The 21,672-nt window shown below is 34.2% G+C and overlaps 1 protein-coding gene across 2 annotated transcripts in view; it reads left to right on the forward strand.

Moving 5' to 3' along the window:
- Positions 1 to 21,424, forward strand: part of FASTKD1 (FAST kinase domains 1) — a 39,915-nt gene extending 18,491 nt beyond the window's left edge. The window contains exons 7-18 of one of the 2 annotated variants that reach the window (XM_057745748.1): positions 1,331 to 1,729; positions 3,450 to 3,560; positions 4,686 to 4,817; positions 7,722 to 8,208; positions 9,400 to 9,514; positions 13,894 to 14,022; positions 14,830 to 14,961; positions 15,675 to 15,788; positions 18,308 to 18,446; positions 19,092 to 19,206; positions 19,761 to 19,884; positions 21,098 to 21,424. In XM_057745748.1, the coding sequence (XP_057601731.1) occupies positions 1,331 to 1,729; positions 3,450 to 3,560; positions 4,686 to 4,817; positions 7,722 to 8,208; positions 9,400 to 9,514; positions 13,894 to 14,022; positions 14,830 to 14,961; positions 15,675 to 15,788; positions 18,308 to 18,446; positions 19,092 to 19,206; positions 19,761 to 19,856 (1,969 nt within the window). In that variant the 3' untranslated portion in view covers positions 19,857 to 19,884; positions 21,098 to 21,424. Of the gene's footprint in view, positions 1 to 1,330; positions 1,730 to 3,449; positions 3,561 to 4,685; positions 4,818 to 7,721; positions 8,209 to 9,399; positions 9,515 to 13,893; positions 14,023 to 14,829; positions 14,962 to 15,674; positions 15,789 to 18,307; positions 18,447 to 19,091; positions 19,207 to 19,760; positions 19,997 to 21,097 lie in introns of those variants that run through there. The other variant, XM_057745747.1, reaches the window with a different exon arrangement.
- Positions 21,425 to 21,672: the final 248 nt, after the last annotated feature.

Below are 21,672 nucleotides of genomic sequence, written 5' to 3' on the forward strand. Positions count from 1 at the left end.
GTATATTTTTGTATTTAGAGTTTTTTGATTTTTGTGTCATGTAAAAACTGTCTTTTAAAAGTAGAGACCACACTTTTATAATTTTGTTGTCTTCCACAGTGCCTAGAAGATTGATTTATGTTTCTTTCTTTTTTTAAATAAATAAATTTATTTACTCATTTATTTATTTATTTATTGGCTGTGTTGGGTCTTTGTTGCTGTGCATGGGCTTTCTCTAGTTGTGGCGAGAAGGGGCTAGTCTTCGTTGCGCTGTGCAGGCTTCTCAGTGTGGTGGCTTCTCTTGTTGTGAGCATAGACTCTAAGTGCATGGGCTTCAGTAGTTGTGGCTCTTGGCCTTTAGAGCACAGGCTCAGTAGTTGTGGCACACAGGCTTAGTTGTTCTGCAGCATGTGGGATCTTCCCGGACCAGGGCTCTTACGCATGTCCCCTGCATTGTCAGACAGATTCTTAACCACTGCGCCACCAGGGAAGTCCCTATTTGTGTTTCTTAAAAGTGTTTATTTATATTTTATATTATTTATTTATTTACTTACTTATTTTTGGCTGCATTGGGTCTCCGTTGCTGTGTGTGGGGTTTCTCTAGTTGTGGCAAGCAGGGGCTACTCTTTGTTGCAGTGTGTGGGCTTCTCATTGCAGAGCACAGGCTCTAGGCCAGAGGGCTTCAGCAGTTGTGGCACGTGGGCTTGATAGTTGTGGCAAACGGGCTTAGTTGCTCTGTGGCATGTGGGATCCTCCTGTATCAGGAATTGAACCCGTGTCCCCTACATTGGCAGGTGGATTCTTAGCTACTGTGCCACTAGGGAAATCCCCTAAGAGTGTTTATTGAGTGAAGAAATATTTATGTTCAATATTGTTCTACTGTTATATATTAATATCGATATAGCATGAAACATTAAAAAATATGAAGTCATTCATTAGTGAGTAATATTTTGCCAAGATTTTTACTGGTAAATTACAGATACACAGAGAAAGGAGTAACAAAATGAAGTCAACTTCCAAAAATATAGAATGAGACTTTCTATGTTGCATTTAATGGGCTGTTGGCCCAGTGTGATTTCTGAGTAAATTTCATTAAAATATTTTCCTTCAGAGGATTTATGTATAGAATGAAACACACTAAAAAAATGTTATTTCAATCCTTTTTTTTCCTAAAGGAGTTTAATTACCGGGAGATTAGAGTTCAAGTCCCACTAGTATTTAAAAGGAAAATTTTGTTGTATAAAACCTGTAATATTTTTATCAGTTCCTTTCTGTTTGTAAGCATTTAGTCTTAGAATTGTTCATTATTCTTAGATAATGTAAAAATTTTTGCATCTTCTTCCTTTTTCAGGTGCTTGTCTGTCTTAATGGTCAGCATATCTTCTTTAATATCACAGCGTTTTCAAGAGCAATTAGTGAACAAAGCAGAACAACTTTTTGACACCATAGATCCTTCCCAGGTCAACACTGCAAGAAGAATAGTACAATTTCTTCGAAATATTAAATGTAGTTATTACCCACTATTGGAAAGGTGCAATAAAATGTTTTTGAGCAATGTGAACCACCTTGATTTGGACTCCATCAGTAAAATACTTAGTCTGTACCACTCTCTACAGTTTCATAGTTTTGAATTTATTTTAATGACTAAGAAGAGGCTAACAGAAATGATTCCTCTGTTTGACCACCCTGCTAGCTTTGTAAAATTGTTTGTAGCATTGGGACCCGTGGCAGGACCTGAAGAAGAGAAACAGTAAGTTCAGCTAAAAATGCTTTACTTTTCTTGTTGAGACTATATGGAGAGAGCCTTCAAGCTTAGATCTCCTTGCAGTTCTGGAAGTCAGAAAAGTCACTCCACTCAACTGTAGAAGGGTGAATTATCTCTTGTGCTCTGCTCCTTGATTCTTTTTCTGATTCTTCTAATTTACATCTCAAACTCTTAGTCTCTTACTGTGTTCTTAATGGGGGCCAATAATCCCCTGGTGGCCAACACAGCAATGGATGTGGGAGAACATCATTTAAGTGCTGTTATTCTCCCTTCTTAGGCCATGTGACTGAGAGAGAGCTAAGCCTCCCTCACCCCCCAGCATAGTGTGTGGAACATTCAGAATTGTGGTAGTCCTAACAGTGGACCATTTTATGCTTTGGTGTCTTCACATTCATCATCAAAAGCATTTATTATGCACGTTGGTATATGTTCCCAATGTCAGGTTTGAGTGATTTTGATCTGATTCCTATCTTTAAGAATTTCCAGTTTTGCCAGATATTGATGTAGATAGAAATATTTGGGCTGTAAAGATAAGAAAATATTAAATTAATACATAATTACTAGATATGAGCAAACAAGTATGATTAGTAGATTCAGTTAAGCAGGGGTTCCAGGAGTTACGTAATAGAGGTATCTGCCTCATTTCTGTTAGCAAAGACTTCATGGAGAGTTTTTATTTTTAAGAGTCCTTTGAATTATATGAAGAAATTTAAGGGTGCATTTTAAGAGACTTTATCAAGATGGAAATGATGATTATTAAAAAACTTTTATTGGAATCTTTCTCTTTTTTTGTCACCATGTAATGTTAAAATCTTTTATGGTAAGGCAGTACAAAAGTTGAATTTGAGTCCCTGCCTTCAAGGAATTTTTATTCCTCTTGGGGGGATAGAAATACATAATTGAAATATGTAAATACCATGACACTTCAACATAGTTTATGAGTAAGTACTAAAGTTAGTGATATAGGTAGTAATTGCTATGGGCAAACAGAAAAGTGAGAGAAAAATGTGGACTAGAATGGTTGGTGAAAGCTATGGGGAGAAGCTGGGCTTAAAATGTTTGGTAAGGTTGCTGAAAAGGATGGTGTGGAACTATCTAGGATGAATAGGAAATTTATCTTGCTTCAGATTTCATGTTTTGGGCTTGCCTTCTAAATTATTCTAAAAGACACACTTATATTTATATATTTTTATTACTGCACTACTTTGGATGGTTTCAAAATGGACCATCTTTGTAAATTTTCAGCTTTTAGTGTTATAGTAAGTACTTAGTATATAAGCTTTCCGTTAATATGCAGGTATATTGACTTCCTGGTCAGATCTTATTCAGTTTTAAAAAATTGGGGTAGTGTTAGACTATCAATTGTTAGTTCCTTAGCTCTCTAGCTAAGGGCTACAGTGTTTACAGTGTTACAATTATTTGTTAACCCATTAATTAAAAACATTTTATCTATATTTTTTAAGAGACAGTTTAGGATTATACTGAGGCCTTAATTACTTTGAAGAAAACAATGTATTTTTCTTTATTTAGTAGCATTTTGTATTATCCCTAGTTATGTGGGGAGAAAATTATAATTATATATTGAATTCAGTTTTTGTTTATATTATTTCTTTTCTATTTGTTACCTAAGAACTCTTATGTTTTAAAAAATTTAATAAACTGATCATCAGTTTTTCAACATAAAAATATTTTTCTTTGCTTCTAGACTTAAATCCACTATATTGTTGATGTCAGAGGAGTTGAATAGTCAGCAAGCCCTGGCAGTGATGGGAGCAATGGAAGAGATGGAAAGCAGAAATTCACGTCTGATTAAAAAGTAATCTTTTCTGAAATTCATGGTGTTTAGTTGACATTCGCGAGTTGCTATTTTTTTTTGAGAAAAAACTATGTTTTTTTTCTGTAATCTTGGTTTTCAGGAAATAAGGAATTAACATTTAAGTCATTGTTTATTTTGTAAATAATTTCTTTTTCAAAATAGAGACTTTTAAATTGTTTATAGCATCTTTCATTTCATTTGCTGCTATTGTTATTCTCAAGCAGAGGATTGTAATCTAGGACAGTGGAGAGCATAGAGCGGAGCCAACTTTTTAAAAGGACAGTTTTTGCAGAACAGTTAACATCTATGTGAAGTTGAATTGCTTCACACTGCAGTTGTTACCTTGAAATCATACTGCCATATATTGCCTTTTTTGTTAACTTGAGATTTAAGAAGAAACAAAAATACGTGGTTCAGATTGTGTATGTTTCTCTCTTTATAATCTATTATATATTCCTTTAAAAAATATTCCTTCTGCTCTAGTTTTTCCAACTTACTGCCTCTTCGCATTTCCCATTGCTTTTAAGCATCTTTGTTAGAGACTGGTGGATTTAAGGAAGAAAATTAAATCAGTTTTACATTTCTGTCATCATCTTGAGGTAGTTCTTCAAGAACAGAAAACATGTGTCATTCATTGCTGTTTCTCCAGCACCAGAACATGTCTGGCATGAAACAGATCCTCAGTAAAAATTTAATAAAAGTACAGGGACTTCCCTGGTGGTACAGTGGTTAAGAATCCATCTGCCAATGCAGGGGACATGGGTTCGATCCCTGGGCCGGGAAGATCCCACATGCCACAGAACAACTAAGTCCGTGCACCACAACTACTGAGCCTGCGCTCTAGAGCCCTCAAGCCACAACTACTGAGCCCAAGTGCTGCAGTTACTGAAGCCCTGCGCCTAGAGCCCGTGCTCCACAACAAGAGAAGCCACCGCAATGAGAAGCCTGCACACCACAATGAAGAGAAACTGCTGCATGCCGCAACTAGAGACAGCCTACGCACAGCAACGAAGACCCAACGTAGCCTAAATAAATAAAAACAATATTAAAAAACTATTAAAAATTTTTTTTACAAAGGTACATGAATGAACTGATTATAATACGTGTTTCATCATTCTTTTTCAGAATTGCTTCAATTCTACATAAACATTTGGATAACTATAAACCCATAGAGTTATTGAGGATAACTCAAGCATTGATTTTTCTACATTTTCAAAGTAAAGAGCTTTTTTTGAAACTCAGAGAATTACTGCTTAGGTAAGATTAAAATAGTTGTGTTTAAGTCTTTCATTGTATAATCTAGTCTCACTGTTTTCTTTAGTTATGTATAGAGTTATTGGAACTTTTGAAAGCAGAAATGGGTAGGTTATTAAAATGTCTTAAAAATGTTAAGACACTTATCTCCCCATCATGCCCATTTTGCCAGTGCTCATGCTTGATATATTTTGAGATGGAAATGAGGTCAATAGGGTGAAGAGTTCCCTAGGACATAAATACACAGAGTCAAGCCTTCTCCTTTCCTGTTGGAATGGAATAACCATGAAAAAACTGGAGCTGCTGAAGAAGGCAAAACTCCATTTGGGAGTGCTCATGTTTGGGGACCTTTAGTCAGCTTACTTGCCTGTTTTCAGGCATATTAAATTTTTAAATTTGAAATTTTAAAAATAAAATTTGTGGGGGTAGTGTTAGTGAAAATGTGTTTTCATATAGATTTTTCCCTTTATAATTTAAGAATTTGTGCATTTCTATGCATATAGCATTCATATTTCAACTAAGAAGTTGTTCAGTTTTGATTTTTCATTATGCTAAAATGCAGTTTTCCATTAAAAATTTTTATTTTAAGCATCAGAATAATGAATGAAATTAGAAGCAGAATAATCTTTTTTTTTTCTTTTTTTTTTTAAAGCTCTTTATTGGAATATAATTGCTTTACATTGTTGTGCCAGTTTTTGCTGTACAGCAAAGTGAATCATCTGTATTTATACATATATCCTCGTAGAAGCAGATTAATCTTTTTCCCCTTCATTTTTCCATACTAGTTTGATTTCTTACTGTGATTTTTAAAAGACCAGGCAAGGGACTCTGCTGTAATCAAAAGATTGACATATAATTGAAAATAATTTTTACAATAATAAGGATATGCCATTATGGTTAAGATTTGAACTGAAGAATAAGAAGTGGCACTTTGTCAGATGAGAATTTAGCATGTTAGATATGTTATAAGAAGATTCACTGTCTTCTTAAAGAAATAATGTTCTTATCTAGGTGATTCAATACAGGATTATTGTTTCTGCACCCTTTCCATATTTAACACCGACTTTCACACAGCCTCTATTAAGAATTTTATGTTTGAAATCAGATATCATAAACTGGTCCAGCAACATGATTTATTTGGTCAGCATGATCTTTTTTAAAAGATTAAATTACACAATACCGTTTGCCTACAGGTATGCTAACAGAAAAATAAGATAGGAGTGGGTGTATCACAAGGGATTTCCCTTTACCTGTCATGTTTTATTTACTTTATTAAAAAACTTGAAGCAAATATGACAGTGTTGAAGTTTAGTAATTCTGAGTAGAGAGCCCTTACATATCTCTGTAGTTTAAAATTTTAACCCTTCCCCCACTTCAGCGCAAATTGTGCAAAGGAACATAATCTGATTAAAACAGTTCATAGAAACTGAGAAGAAGCGAGAGAGTAGCACAGACATATATATACTACCAACTGTAAAATAGTCAGTGGGAAGTTGTTGTATAACAAAGGGAGTCCAACTCGAGGATGGAAGATGCCTTAGAGGACTGGGGCAGGGAGGGTGGGGGGGACTCGAGGGGGGGGGCGTCAAGGAAGGGAAGGAATATGGGGATATGTGTATAAAAACAGTTGATTGAACCTGGTGTACCCCCAAAAAAATAAAATAAAATAATAAAAGAGCAAAAAAAAAAAAAAAAAACAGTTCATAGAAGTGTTTATATAAATAGCTCCTGAAACCATTTGGGGAACTCAGGGATTTCATGTGCTGGAATAGTATGTTCTTTTTTAAAAGATATATTGAAATATAATCTACATAAAATTTACCTCTCCCATCCTCATTACACTATTCCTTCCTCCTTCCCCCCTTCCCCCAGGTTATCTCCCATCCCTGCTTCTGACTGCATGGATTAGTTTCACCTGTTTAGTGCCTGACTTCCTTTGTTTAATATTTTATTTATGAGATTTACCCATGTTTTTGCTGTATACTCTTGTAAGAATGTAAGAATTTTTTTTTAGTCTATTCTAATGTTGATAGTTATTTATTTCCAGTTTTTGGCTATTATAAATATTGCCATTGTGAACATCCTCATATGTATCTTTTAGTGAACATATGTGTGCATTTCTGTGGATATTTACCAAGGAGTATGATCGTTGGTTCATAGGTTATACATATGTTCATCTTCAGTAGATCCTGCTAAATAGTTTTCTATTTTTTTTTTTTTCTTTTTTCTTTTCTTTTTTTAACAGTTCCCCGACTAGGGATTGAACTCAGGCCATGGCAGTGAAAGCCCAGAATCCTAACCACTAGTCCACCAGGGAACTCTAAAGAGTTTTCTAAAGTGACTGTACTAGTTTATATTACCACTAGCAAAATGTGAGCATTCCTGTTACTCTGTATCCTCACCAACACTTGGTATTTTTTTATTTTCTAATTTTAACCTTGCTGGTGGATTTGTGGTAGTGTCATAAATAAACACAATTGCATATGTAAGTTTTGGAATTTGAGGAAGCACCATAAGGAGAAGCTTCAAGTGGAAGTTGGCAAGTTTGTGTCTGTTGGGGGTTTATTTTCAGCCAAGTATCCCAAGATTGGCAAATACTGAGAGTTCCTATCCCGTGAGTCAATTCTGCAAACAGATACAGCTCTTGGGGACTTTCTTTTCTTTATATAAAATAGTATATTAATTTTTTGTAATTATAAGAATAAAATATTAATATACTATTTTATATAAAGAAAAGAATCTCATCTTTGAATTTATCTAACCCTTTTTAAATTAACTTATATTTAGACCTATCATACCTATTAATTGTAATAATTATATATTCATATTTTAATACTTATATATATATGTGTTGGGGTTTTTTTGCTGATGTATTAATTTTGTTCATTTTTCCCTCTTTCTTTACAGTTACTTGAAAGTCAGTGTCATACCTAGTGAGATTTCCCTCCTGGTTTGTGCTCTTTCAATGCTTCCTTCTCCTCACCTAGACGAAGCAAAGATATCTCAAATTGAAGCAGTTTTACCGCAGTGTGATCTAAATGACCTAAATAGTTTTGCCACATCTACTTTAAGATGTATTCAGTATGGTCACATGTATCTGGATAATACTCCTGGGAAACAGTTGAAACTACTTCAAAAATTAGATCACTATGGTCGTCAGAGACTACAAAACTGCAACAGTTTGAATCTGTTATGGGAAGAAGTTAAATCTTTAAGAGGAGACTGGTTTGCTGATTCACTTCTTGAAGAAACAGTTGTTACCTTACAGCGTTTGATGGGTGAAATTAATTACACAAATGTTGCAGGGCTTGCATCTTTTATTTCTAGAACTAACTACCTCAGTATTTCACTACTTGATAGGATCGCCTCAGTGGTCCTTCAGCAGATTGAAAAGGTGAAATTGAAATGTTATACATTAGTTTTATATAGTTGTCAACTTCTAGAAGCATAAATGTTTATCATAAGTACTTTGAGAATTGATTTGAATTTAAAGTTTAAAAATGAAGCTCTAGTGGGAATTCCCTGGTGGTCCAGTGGTTAGGACTCTGCACTTTCACTGCTAAGGGCCTGGGTTCAATCCCTGGTCAGGGAACTAAGATCCTACAAAGCCTTGGGGCGTGCCTGAAAAAAAAATTAAGCTCTCGTTTCTGGTTCAGCAATTTTGGTGTTCCTCCCCTTAAAGCCTCTTCCTCCAGCAGTGCAGATTTGGGGAGATCAGTTGTCATCTTTTGGTTCATTACAAATATTAAGATCAGCAGTCAAAATTCATTGACTAGAAGGAAATTCTTAAAATAATAATTGTATAAGGATAAAGGAGATGAATGGTTTTTCTTTTTTTCTTTTCTATAATCCTGTGATAATTAACTATTTAAAAACTATTCAAAAGAGTGAGATAAGCATGAAAACAGAAAATTATAAGGTCTCCACTGACTTCAGTATTCTTGAATTGTCAGTGTGTCTTCTTATAGATTTATTTCTGAAACTTGTAAAATGCTGCTTTATGGGTTATGTGAGAAGACAATCACTTACAAAATCTATTATACAGATCAAAATATGGCTTTTACTTAGAAGATAGTATTTCTAGTAAGTGAAAATAAAAGTCTGTCTTTTTGCTTAGCATAGTGCCTTCCAGTTATTAAATATCAGATGAGTGAATAAAAAAAAGAGTGAATGAAAGAAAAGCAAATTCTGCTTATTATTATAAACTAAGAAACTTCCTTAATTACATTATGAGTCTATAAAATTTGCTGATATCATGGAAATTAGTGATACTGTTTTCTTGTCATTTTAATGACTAAGGGATTCCAAAACAGGATTTTACACCTAACAATCAATTTGTAGCTTATCTGATTTATTTTTCTACATTAATATTTAGAGTTACTAGAAATTAGTGGTGGAATTAAATAGATTATAGCAAGGTAGAAAACTTAATAAACAGAGTGATACATGTGTCATTTAACTGTGAGCATGTTCGTTTAACTATAGGCATGTTAGTTAAAGACTTCAGCTCATGATAATACTTAGGCTAAATTTTGTTTTGTTTTGCTGAGGTTTAAGCAGTAGCTTTTTTGTTCTATTTTTACAGATTCATCCTTTTGCAATCCTTGCTATTATTCTTCCATTCAGCACCCTGAACTATGATCCACCTCAAAGGAATGAATTTTTCAGAACTTGTGTTCAACACCTTAATTCTTACTTAAGTAGGTATATTGTTTGGTACTACATTGAAGAGGAGGTTGGAGGACACTGTTGCTGCTACTCTAAGACATATCCCTTTTTTTTTTAGAGGATAATGATAATAGCCATGAGTTTTATACCTTCAAAAAAATGTTTTGGATTCATTTTCCAAACTTTTTTATTATGAAAAATATTAAACTTATGTTAAAAAGTGAAAGAATTGAACAAGTAGCACCTGTAAGCTCACTGGGTAGATTCAGTAATTTTTCACATTATCATATTTGCTTTATTGTTTGTTTCTCTTGTTTTTTTCTTTGTGACTCTAATTGCGTAGGCATGCACGTTCTAGGAATAATGTTCTCCTAAATCACCATAATACTGTTATCACACCAAAGAATATTAATAGTCCCCTAATACCTAATACACAATTCGGTTTTAAATCTCCCTCATTATTTTCAGAATACCTTATTTAGTGGTTATTTTAGACTCAGGATCCAGTCAAGGTTCACTCATTCCGTTAGGTTTTCTCTTCAGTCTTTTATGGTCTAGAATATTGTCTGGTTTTTGTTTTTTGTTGTTTGTTTTTTGTTTTGCATTGACTTAGAAAAAAGATATTTTGTAATCTAAGTTTTCAAATACACAGTAAAATTGAAAGAACAATGTAACAAACATTGGTATACTGTATACCCACAGTGTAGGTTTTGAATAATGATTAACATTTTGCCAGATTTGCTCTGTGTGTGTGTGTGTTTGGAACCATTTGAGTGTGAGCCCTAAATACTTCAGGTTATAAGGACATTCTCCTATGTAAGCACAATACCAGTATCACACTTAAGAAAATGAACAAGTACCATCTACTATCTATTCAGTCCATAATAAAAATTTCCCAATTGTCACCAAATTTTCTTTGATAAAATTTTTAAAGAAATCAACATTGAGTTGTTATGTCACTTTCTCCCTATCTTTTTTAAAAAATTAATTAACTAGTTTATTTATTGGCTGCATTGGGTCTTTGTTGCTGCACACAGGTTTTCTCTAGTTGCGAGGAGCAGAGGCTACTCTCCACTGGGCTGTGCAGGCTTCTCAGTGCAGTGGCTTCTCTTGTTGCGGAGCATGGGCTCTAGGTGCATGGGCTCCAGTCAGTTGTTGCAGCATGTGGGATCAGTAGCTGTGGCTCGCGGACTCTAGAGCATAGGCTCAGTAGTTGTGGTGCATGGGCTTAGTTTCTCTGTGGCATATGGGATCTTCACAGGCCAGGGCTCGAACCATGTCCCCTGCATTGGCAGGAGGATTCTTAACCACTGTGCCACCAGGGAAGTCCTTTTTTTTTTTCCTTGATATTTATTTTTTGTAAAAGAGATTGGACATTTATTGTGGGTTGTGCCACATTCTGGATTTGTGTGAGTGCTTTCTTTTAACTTGCTCCTCCATCTCCTGTATTCCTAGTAAACTAGAAATTAGTTATAGATGTTTAATTAGATTCAGATTAAATATTTTCAGCATTGTATATGGTACTGTATACCTGATAATTTGTATCATTTCTGGAGACATATAACATTTGATTGTTTTTGTCAATTTTAATAGTTTTTTTTTAAATAGAAAACAAATATTTCTTAAGGTCCTACATAGACGTTTATTAATTGTCAGAAAGGTTGCTGCTCTGGTGCTGATTATTATGTCTCTTTAAAAAGTCTAAATAGTGTTTCAGTACTGGAAAAAAGTGGATATTTTTTTCCTTCCTACTGTTGGTCTTAGCAGAAGCAGTATGTGAGTATAGCGGAGGCAGGAAATTTTTTTTTTCTTTTCATTCTTTAATTTGGTCCTGAATTGTATTTGTTTCTGTTTGGCCTTAAAGAAAAAGGCTTTATGGGGCTTCTCTTCTCAGATCCACACTTTTACTTGTCAGTATAATGTGGGAGTTTTAGAAGTCAAATATCTGGCTCAGTAGTCACTGCTTTTTCAGTCAACATTCACTGAGTACTTATTGTCAGGCAGTCTTTAGTCACTGGAGATACAGGAGAGAATAAAAACAGATAGACTCTACCATCATTGAGTTTACTTTCTGGTGGGTTGAAACGGGTATAGACAATAAACAAATACATAAGGTCAAATGGTGATAAGTATTTAAGACCACTAGAGCAGGATAAGTGTGTAGGATGGAGGATAGTGAGGTGAGCCAGATGGAGTGAGAAGACCATTGAATGAAGTGAGAGAGTGACTTATGTCCATAGGTGGGGAAGAGAATCCCAGGATAAAGAAAAGCAAGTGCAAAAGGTCCTGAGGTGAGAACATGCTTGGTTTCTTTCAGGAACAGCATATTCAGTGTGGCAGGAGTAGAATGAGGGAGACTGAGTTGGTGGAAGAAGAGGCTGGAGAGAGAGCCAGAGACTGGCTTCCTTAGAGCTTTTTGCTGTGCCTGGACAGTAAGAAATACCGATTCTGTCATCCAAGCAACAAATGCTTAACTGAGAGTTTCCATGTCCAGCATAAGGTGTTAGGCTCTATATTTGGGTATATTTCTCTAGGCTTGCAGACTTCTAGTTAGGCTGTGTGAGACCAGTGTAAATATATTATGTCAGTATGATGCTTATGGACTTTGCTACATTTTTGTGGGATCTGTATGCTAGATAGTGTCTAACTGGGACGGTGGTACGTGTCTTTATTCATGTATGGGTGTATGTGTGCGTGGCATTCGTATTTACCCCCTTTTAGTAATACAACTATATATAGAAAGGTGAGACTTGAAACTGAAAGATGAGACTTTGAATGTGCTCTCCTGGTTGTTCAGTTGTGTGTCAGCAACCAGAAGGAAATGAAAGTACATTCTTTTTTTTTTTTTTCTCCTTCAAATAAAGGATATGAGATGAGAGTTTAAGAAGTACAGCTTTGATTTTTTTAAGACTTACTGCGGAAATGTTTGGGAAATTCTTGGAGACCTATATAGGCAAAATTTCAAGTAACTCATGGAATACTTTATTTTGAATAAACATCAGTTGTGACAGGTCAGTTTTGCTGGTGGAGATCATCACTATTAACCTTGTTTGTGACTTGATCTTGCTTTGTTAAAGAAACTCCGCAGAACACTGAAAAGATTTAACATCTTTTTTTGTCCTTTGTAAGATCATTGCTGCTAATGGCACATTTTAGATGACCCCTTCCCTCTCATCAGAAATATCCCTTGACAGAGAAAGACAAATACCATATCGTCTCACTTACATGTGGAATCTAAAATACAATACAGATGAACTTATTGACAAAACCGAAACAGACTAACGACATAGGAAACAAACTTATGATTACCAAAGGGGAAAGGGGGTGGGGTGGGGGATAAATTAGGAGTTTAGGATTAGCAGATGCAAACTATTGATATAAAATAGATAAACAAGTTCCTACTGTATAGCAGAGGGCACTATATTCAATGTCCTGTAATAAACCATAATGGAAGAGAGTATGAAAAAGAGAATATATATATATATAACGGAATCACTTTGCTGTACACCAGAAACTAATACATTGTAAATCAACTATACGTCAATAAAAATTAAAAAAAAAAGAAATGTCTCTTGGATGAAGCAAATCAGGTAAATAACCTCAAGCCTTAGACTCTGAGACACATACTGTGTTGCTGGCTGACAGGTAAGGGAGGAGTAAGACCTGGGTTCTTACTGGGTAAGACCTGAGCTTCATATGTGTCTGTGCTCAGCCTGGAGGTCTGAGAGCCCTAGAAAGCAGCACAAGTTGGTGGTTCAGACTTGAGCTGGACTCTCCAAGTTAAATCTCACCCTCCACTTGCTAACCATGTGACTTGTTGCAAGTCATTAAACTTCTCTGCACTTCAGTGCACTCGGCTTATAAAGCTGAGATAATAATCGTTCCTACTGTACCCTGAAGTGAGGTTTAAATGAGTTAATATTTGTAAAGTGCTTATTTAGGAAGATTCCTCACACATTCTGAGCAGTATTATTATCAGTACATAGAGACTGTGATTACTTCTTATTTTTACATACTCTACTGACCTTTTGTTTTCAGTCTTTCTCTTTTCAAGGCAATTTTAAAGACTTTTAATGGAAGTGTAATAATAATACAGAAATGTCTACATATCCTTAGTGTATATATAGTGTCTGAATTCATACAGATTGAATCACCCAAGGAATCAGTACCCAGGTCAGGAAATAGAATATTAGCATAGTACCGTTCTCCCTGGTCCTCCTTCCTATTCTTCCCCCACCCAAAGGTAACCACTTTACCACTGTCCTGACTTGTGACAGTATAGATTAATTTTGTCAAAGTTTTGTTTGTATCATTTTTTAAAAACCTGGTTTTACCCGGATAAAATATATACTTACGTATATGTGAAGCAGCTGTACCTTTTAATTTTTTCTTAATCTTAATTTTGTTTTAGGTATATTGGATCCTCTCATGTTAGTGTTCCTTGGTTACTCTTTGGCCACACTTGAATATTTTCCAGAAGATCTACTGAAGGCAATTTTTAACATCAAATTCTTAGCCAAATTAGATTCTCAGATTGAACGTATGTATCTACACTTTAATAAATTATCACTTGTATTTTATATCCAAGTTTCAGCTCTACCTACATACTAAAGTATTTAAATGTTAGTAGTGGGTTTTTTTTTCTGTTTATAAAAGTATTTCCTGATTACTGTAGAAAATTTAGAATATAGAACAGTATAAAATAGAAAATAAAAGACTATTCATAATCTTACCAAGTGAAACTAATACTTTGAATGTTTTGGAGTATTTCTTTCCTGTCTCCTGCCCTCATGTATATGTTTATATATCTATATTTTAAAACAAAATTTGAATTATGTATATATATTCACTTTTGTCTGTTACTTTTGTCATTGAACTATATTTTGAACGATTTTCCATGCCATTAAATATTTTTTGATGTCATGATTTTTTAAGTCTATAGAATCTGCCATTATAAGGAAGTAATAAAATTTGTCTGTTATCATGTAGGTTGTTTACAGTTCTTGATTACTATAAATAATGATTGTTATATATGAGTCATTGCCCTCATCTTTGTTTTCTTAGGATAGATTGCTAAATGTGGAATATTAGGTCAATGAATATTCTTTGGTAGTATTTTTTAAAATGTAGTTTTAATATTCATAATTAGTGAAAACAACATAGGTGTTGGTCCTAATCATCCCACTGAATGTAATAATTTTAAAATATAAAGCATGTATATCCAAATGAAATGATTTTGTAATATGAGAATAAAAGTTACAACCATTATGGGGATGAATGTGAAAAATGAATCATCTTTGCTAAGTTCAAGCTATCAAAGTCTATTAATGTATTTTTTAAATTTCAGTTTTATGTTCATCTCTAAATATGAAGGTCCAGTTTCGTCTTATGGAATTAAATAGAGCAGTCTGCTTGGAATGTCCGGAATATCAGATTCCATGGTTTCATGACCGCTTCTGTCAGCAACAGTATAGTAAAGGTTTGAGTTTTCTTTGGGTCAGAAAGTAAAGCTTAATTCTTTTTTTTTTTTTAACTTTTTATTTGTTTATTTTTTACAATAAACTGCATATATTTAGAGTGTACAATTTGGTATCCCAGTCTCCCAATTCATTCCCCGCCCAACCCTCCCCGCTTTCCCCACTTGGTGTCCATGTGTTTGTTCTCTACATCTGTGTCTCTATTTCTGTAAAGCTTAATTCTAAAGCACATTATTATGGGGGGTGGCTTGGTTTGGGGTGGGATGAATTGGGAGATTGGGATTGCCATATATACATTACTAATAAAAAAAAAATACTAAATTGTACACTGTAAATATATGCAGTTTATTATGTGTCAATTATATGTCAATAAAATTCTTTAAAAAAATAAAACACAGTATTAAGTAGTGCACTGTTTTTAGTGTTAAACCTAACCATGACACCAGAATTCCTGACAGTGCCATAACTTGTTTAATGGAACCATTTTGCAGATGAAATTTGTGTTGTAAGAATTGCTTAATATTTAGGACACTAAATCTCGTTTGGTAGAGAGCCAACGAACTTGTGCTGAATTTAGTGTCATTGCCTATGGTATTAATACATCAAAACTCTTGTTGGAAATATTAATCTTTATTTTTCAGTTTGTAGATGTGTGATGAGTTTCATTCAAAAACTCATTATTTTAAGTGAACTGATTATTTTTATTTTCCTGAAGATTTTGGCAGCATGAATAGAGCACAACAGCAGATTTATAAAATGTTAGCAGAGGTACTGGGAGGAGTCAATTTTGTAAAAGCCTCGGTTCTTACACCTTATTACTACACAATAGGTAAGTCTTTAGTAGATTATTAGCTACTTGCAGAAAACGAGACTAAACAGAATCCTCTCATTAATTGGAATTTTAAAACTTTTTTTTGAGTTTTTTTGTTGTCTTGAAAATTTTCAGGGAGTTCCCTGGCGGTTCAGTGATTAGGACTAGGTGCTTCCACTGCGGGGGGCATGGGTTCCATCCCTGGTCAGGGAACTAGGATTATTATATCCCAAGCCCATTGTATTGCTAATATTTGTACATCATGTTGTCAAGAGGCTTATTTTTATGTGAAAATATGTATAAATTATTAAAAATAAGATTTAATTGGTAATATTTGTATATGAGGATATGGCATAATTAAGACAAAACAATAGCATGATTAAGAACAAGGATTGGAAGAAAACACTCACTTATATGATACATAATACATGCTTAGAGAAAAACCAGAAAGGACAGATAACAAAAAAAAGGAAAATCACCCATGATACAACCACTGTTTACTTTTGGTGTCTACTTTTCTCTCTGACTTTTTTTTTTAATAACATTCATTGTTTTCTTTCTAACTTTACAAGCAATACATGTTCATGTGAACAAGCAATATGTATTTTAAAAAGTTCTGACTTTTTAAAAACCAAAATGGCTTATTTTATAGTGTTTGTAACTTTGTTTATATATTGTGAATATTTTTCTGTGCCAACAGATATGATTATACAACATTATTTTTAGTGACTGCATGCTGTTTCATTGAATGAGTATCCCATGATTTGTTAAGGTTTTTTGCTGGTATATGCATCTTTCAAACAATGCTGTAATTTCGTATAACAACAATAGTAATTGATATACTTACATATTATTATGTTACATATTATTATGTGTTAGATATTACTGTAGGTGTTTTATATATAATAAACATTATGTCCCTATAAGTTTTGCAAATTATTCCTTTTTATAGATAAGGAAACTGAGGCCCAGAGACATTGTTGTTTGCCCAAGGTTATATAGCCAGCAGATGGTAAAGCCAGGATGACCTAGGCATTCTAGCTCCAGAATTCATTCTCTTTATGAGAAAAGTATATTTCATGTTTGATAATTAACTTGAAGATGCTACAGTGGCCCAATTTCCCTTATATGTAAAGAATAGGTAATTAAACCTACTCTTTCTTCCTTTTCATTCATTGTTTCTTTTTTCATTCTTCTTTTTTTTCTTGGTTTAAATACTTTTGATTGTTTTTATTACGTAAAAATTTCATACATATACAAAAATAGACAGAATAATATAATGAACCCTCATCCAGCATTAAAAATTATTAATGCACACTAACCAGAGTCCCACCTGATCCTTTTCAAGCAAATCACAGATAATATATCTTTTCAGAATGTATAGCTAAAAGGATATATAACCACAGTGCCATCATTTTCACCTCTACAACTATTCATAATAATTTCTTAATATTATATGGCTTGTCCACATTCAAGTGTCTCTATTATCTTTTATATGTTTTATTTTACTGTTTGTTGGTCTTTTCTAGTTGCAATCCTGTGGTGTCATTCAACATGCTCCTATTTTTCCTGTAAACCAGTAGTTAGATCTAGAGGCTTGATTAGATGAAGGTTAGTTTTGGGGTGGCAGTGGTGGGTTTTTTTGGCCAGCTGTTTCTTAGGTGGTATGTGCTTCTTATTGCATCTTATCAGAAGACATACAATTCTGCTTGTCTTCTTTTTATTATATTAAGATTCATCAGTATGTTTGTATGTTGTCAGTTCATCCATTAGGAAGTTCTCCCATCAGCTTTTCACCTATTGATTTTAGCAGCCATTAAAATTATTGTCTAAATGCATTATTCATCAGGGGTGGCAAAGTAGTGATATTCTACATCTATCATCTTTCTGCATTTATTAGCTGGAATTTGTCTAAAAAGAACCTTCTTATGTCACTGTTTAGTTACCCTATGTAAAGTCCATACAGGAAAGACAGGATACATGTTTGCATCTTTGTCTTTACTAATTTTCAAATGAGTTGGTTTAGCTTCCTCGCAATGTGACCAAGAGATTTAAGGGGATTAAAATAAAACTCTTTAATGCGATTTGGCTTAGTGCAGTGCTAAATATAGCCCCCATGCTAAATAATAGTTTAGTAATACTTGCTGGTTGATTTTTATTGATTGATTTTCAAAGAGAGGTGCTCTTGGCCTAGATCATATATATAAAATAAGTTGGATAGGGACTTCCCTGGCCAGGGTCCATTGGTTAAGACGCCAAGCTTCCAACGCAGGGGGTGCAGGTTCAATCCCTGGTCAGGGAACTAAGATCCCACATGCCATGTGGTGAGGCCAAAATAAATAAATAAAGGAAATAAGTTGGATAATTAAGGAGGTACCTCATTCTTCATGTTTGTGAGTGTATGTGTGTAGCTTTATATATATATGTATATATTTAAATACATTAATTAATTTTAAATAAATATTCATAAATATCTTAAAATTTTACCTATAAGAATTTACCTAATTCATATTGTTGGTTCTGGTACTTCCTTACAGATTTTGAGTGTATCTTGGATAAAAGGAAAAAACCTCTTCCATATGGAAGCCATAATACAACTTTGGGAAAACTGCCAAAAATACACTCGGAATCAAATACGCAAATAGCTGGATCAAGACTGCCACCAGGAACTGAAAAGTACCTTTCTTAGTTTCAGATTTTGTTATCTACATGTTAAATTTGGCACAGTTTAATGAACTTAGCTATCAAGGATACTTTATAGTAAAAATCTGCTCCTCATATATCTCACGCATGCTACCCACATACCTTTGCTTTTCTTGTGCTTTCTGCCGTAATCTCCATTCTTCACTGTCCAAAGCCTAGCAGTCTCTAAAGCACTAACCTTCAGGTTGGTCCTCGGTGGAAAATAGTATCTTCTTTGGACATCCCATGCCTCTACTTTTCTGATAGCACATAGCTGCTTCCTACACTGCATTATAGTTACTTGCCGTGTTTCATATGTTCTCTGTTAGACTATAAAGTGTGTCTTTTTATTTTTGTATCCCTCACAGTGCCTTACATATGGTAGATGCATAATAAATATATATTGAACAAAGAAACAAATAGATAGAAGCATAGGGATACTATAATTTGGTTTAATTCTAATGAATAGGGTTACTTGTCATTAACTACTAATTTAAGTAGAAAAATAACTTAGTATACTCATTTATTCATTTGACTTTTTTTAGTTTATAAAGGTGCACCCTTGCTCCTGAAAGGCTTATAATGATTTAGTTTCTCATTTTAATTTCAGAAGTAAATCTTTATTTTTATCTTATGTAGGATTGCTTTCGAATTTTTGGATTCAAGAGCATTTTGTAGAAACATCCCTCATTTAAAAGGAAAATCTGCTATGAAAAAACGACATTTGGAAATTTTGGGCTATCATGTAATTCAGGTATGAAATACTTATGTAATTCAGCTTCTGTAAAACCCAGAGACACTGGCTTTACATGAATCCCCTTTTAAGGTGAAAGTTATAGAATTACCTTTTTAAAAAGAAATATTAAAAAAAAACTATATTAAATATCTCTGAAATAGAATACCCTCCGGTTTTTTGTTTTTGTTTTTTTTTGAATAGTAAATAAAAATCACTTTTAAAATTGTCTCTGGAAGATCTCTTGATTTTAATATTCATCTTACAATAAAGAGAGGCACTATGGACATGGAGTTATAAGAGAAAAAGGCTAGTGTATAAATATAAGAAAGGCACGTGGGAAAGAATGTCCATTGTTGGTATTGTAGGAACAGGAGGATAAAAGGAGATGTGAGGCAGAAAAGAGTCTTCCAGGTGTTGTCATGAACCCCAAAAAGGGTTCAAAGTCTATGTTTATGTAAACTACTAATGTTTTAGGGTTCTTATAGCTCTTCTCAATATTCTTAGAAGTCTTCCCTGATGTTATTTGTTGCTGCTTTTGATCTTTCATTCAGACTACATTACTTATTTTACAGATCCCTCATTTTGAATGGAATTCTATGGCACTGTCAATAAAGGATGCTCGAACAGACTATCTGAGAGAACGGATATTTGGAGAAGGCAAATCATGATCATAGTTTTTATTGAAAATTAGTTATGGTGTGTCATATTTGGACTTATTTTAAGTGGCTTGACTCAATTAAAAAATAATAATGTGGAATTGACTGATTTCTAGGGCATTTAATACCTATTAAAATAAACAGACATTTTATAATGGAATACTTTCTCTACTATCTAATTGGGAAATTGCTTAAAATTCTTAATATAAAAGACATGTAGCTTTTTGAGTGTATACTATGTGCCAGGAACTATTTTAGATGCTGGGGATTCTGCAGTGAATACAGTATATCTTTCATTGGGTTGAATCAAACACAATAAATGAATACAATTCATTATACCTTAGATGATATTAAATGCTATGTAGAAAAATTTGGACCCGGGTTGGGGGGGAGGGGCGGCAATAGGAGTATTGTGGGTGGGTGTAATTTTACATAGGGTAATCTGGGAAAGGCTCACTGAGGTGATCTTTGAGTAACGACTTAAGGAGCTATCTGGGAGAAGAGTACTTTAGGCAGAAGGACCAGTAGATGCAAATATTCTGGCATGTTTGAAAATAACGATGAATCTACTGTGGCTGGAGCAGAACAAGTGGGAGGTGGGGGGTAGAAGCATATTAAAAGGTAAGATTGATAACAGTGTCAGATATATACTACCTTATGGCTACCCTGAGGTGGTAAAGTTTCTAGTAAAGAAATAAAAACTCATATATTTGAACTGGATCACTTTTGCTACTCTGTTCAGCTGATGAGAAAAGACTGCAGTGGGGCAAGTATATAAGCAGGGAAACCCATTAAAGGGTCATTGCAATAATCCAGACAAGAAATGGATGTTAGCTTGGAGAGAGTAGTAGCAGTGGAGGTATTGAGAAGTGGTCAGTCTTTTTAATGTATTTTGAAGGAAGAGGCAACAGCATTTGCTCACTGATTGGATAATGAGGTATGAGAGAAAGGAATCAAGGATAGATAATTCTAAGTTTTTGTCCTGAGCAACTAAAAGGATGTCATTGCCATTGACTGAGATGGGAAAGTCTATGGAAAGAGGAAGATGGGGGTTAGGAGGAGATCACGGGTTTGGTTTTAGACATGTTGAGTTTGTGATGCCTTTTAAACATTTAAGAGAAGATATCACATGGGCAATTAAATAAATGGTTTGGAGGTCATGGGAGTGGTCTAGGCCTCAGATATAAATTTATAAGGTGACAGCAGTGTTTAATGTGATGAGAGTTGATGACGTCACTAAAATGTGATTATAGGAGAGTGTGAACGGAGGAGAGGTCTGAAGATTGAAGCCCTGGGTGCCCCAACATGAGGTCAGAAAGAAGAGGAAGAGCCAGATGCTGCTGATGGTTTAGTACGATGAGAACTGGGAAGTGTCCATTAAACTTAGTAACATGCAAATCACTGGTAACCTTGACAAGAGTCGTTTTGGTGAAGTGGTGTCAGTGAAAGCCTGACTGATTCAAAAGAAAGTGGGAGGAGACAGGAGTTTTCTTTTTCTTTCTTTCTTTTTTTTTTTAATAATCAATATAGTCTCTTTTTTTTAATAAGAACTTTTGTTGAGATATAATTGACATACAATAAACTGCATGTATTTAAAGTGTACAATTTTTTTTCTTGTTAGTAATGTGTATATGGCAATCCCAATCTCCAAGTTCATCCCACCCCAACACCCCCCTCCTTTCCCCACTTGGTGTCCATATGTTTGTTGTCTACATCTGTGTCTCTATTTCTGCCTTGCAAACCGGTTGATTTATACCATTTTTCTATATTCCGCATATATGTGTTAATATACGATATTTGTTTTTCTCTTTCTGAATTACTTCACTCT

The sequence above is a fragment of the Hippopotamus amphibius genome, chromosome 8, assembly GCF_030028045.1.
Source record: "Hippopotamus amphibius kiboko isolate mHipAmp2 chromosome 8, mHipAmp2.hap2, whole genome shotgun sequence".
In the NCBI taxonomy this organism is placed as follows: Eukaryota; Metazoa; Chordata; class Mammalia; order Artiodactyla; family Hippopotamidae; genus Hippopotamus; species Hippopotamus amphibius.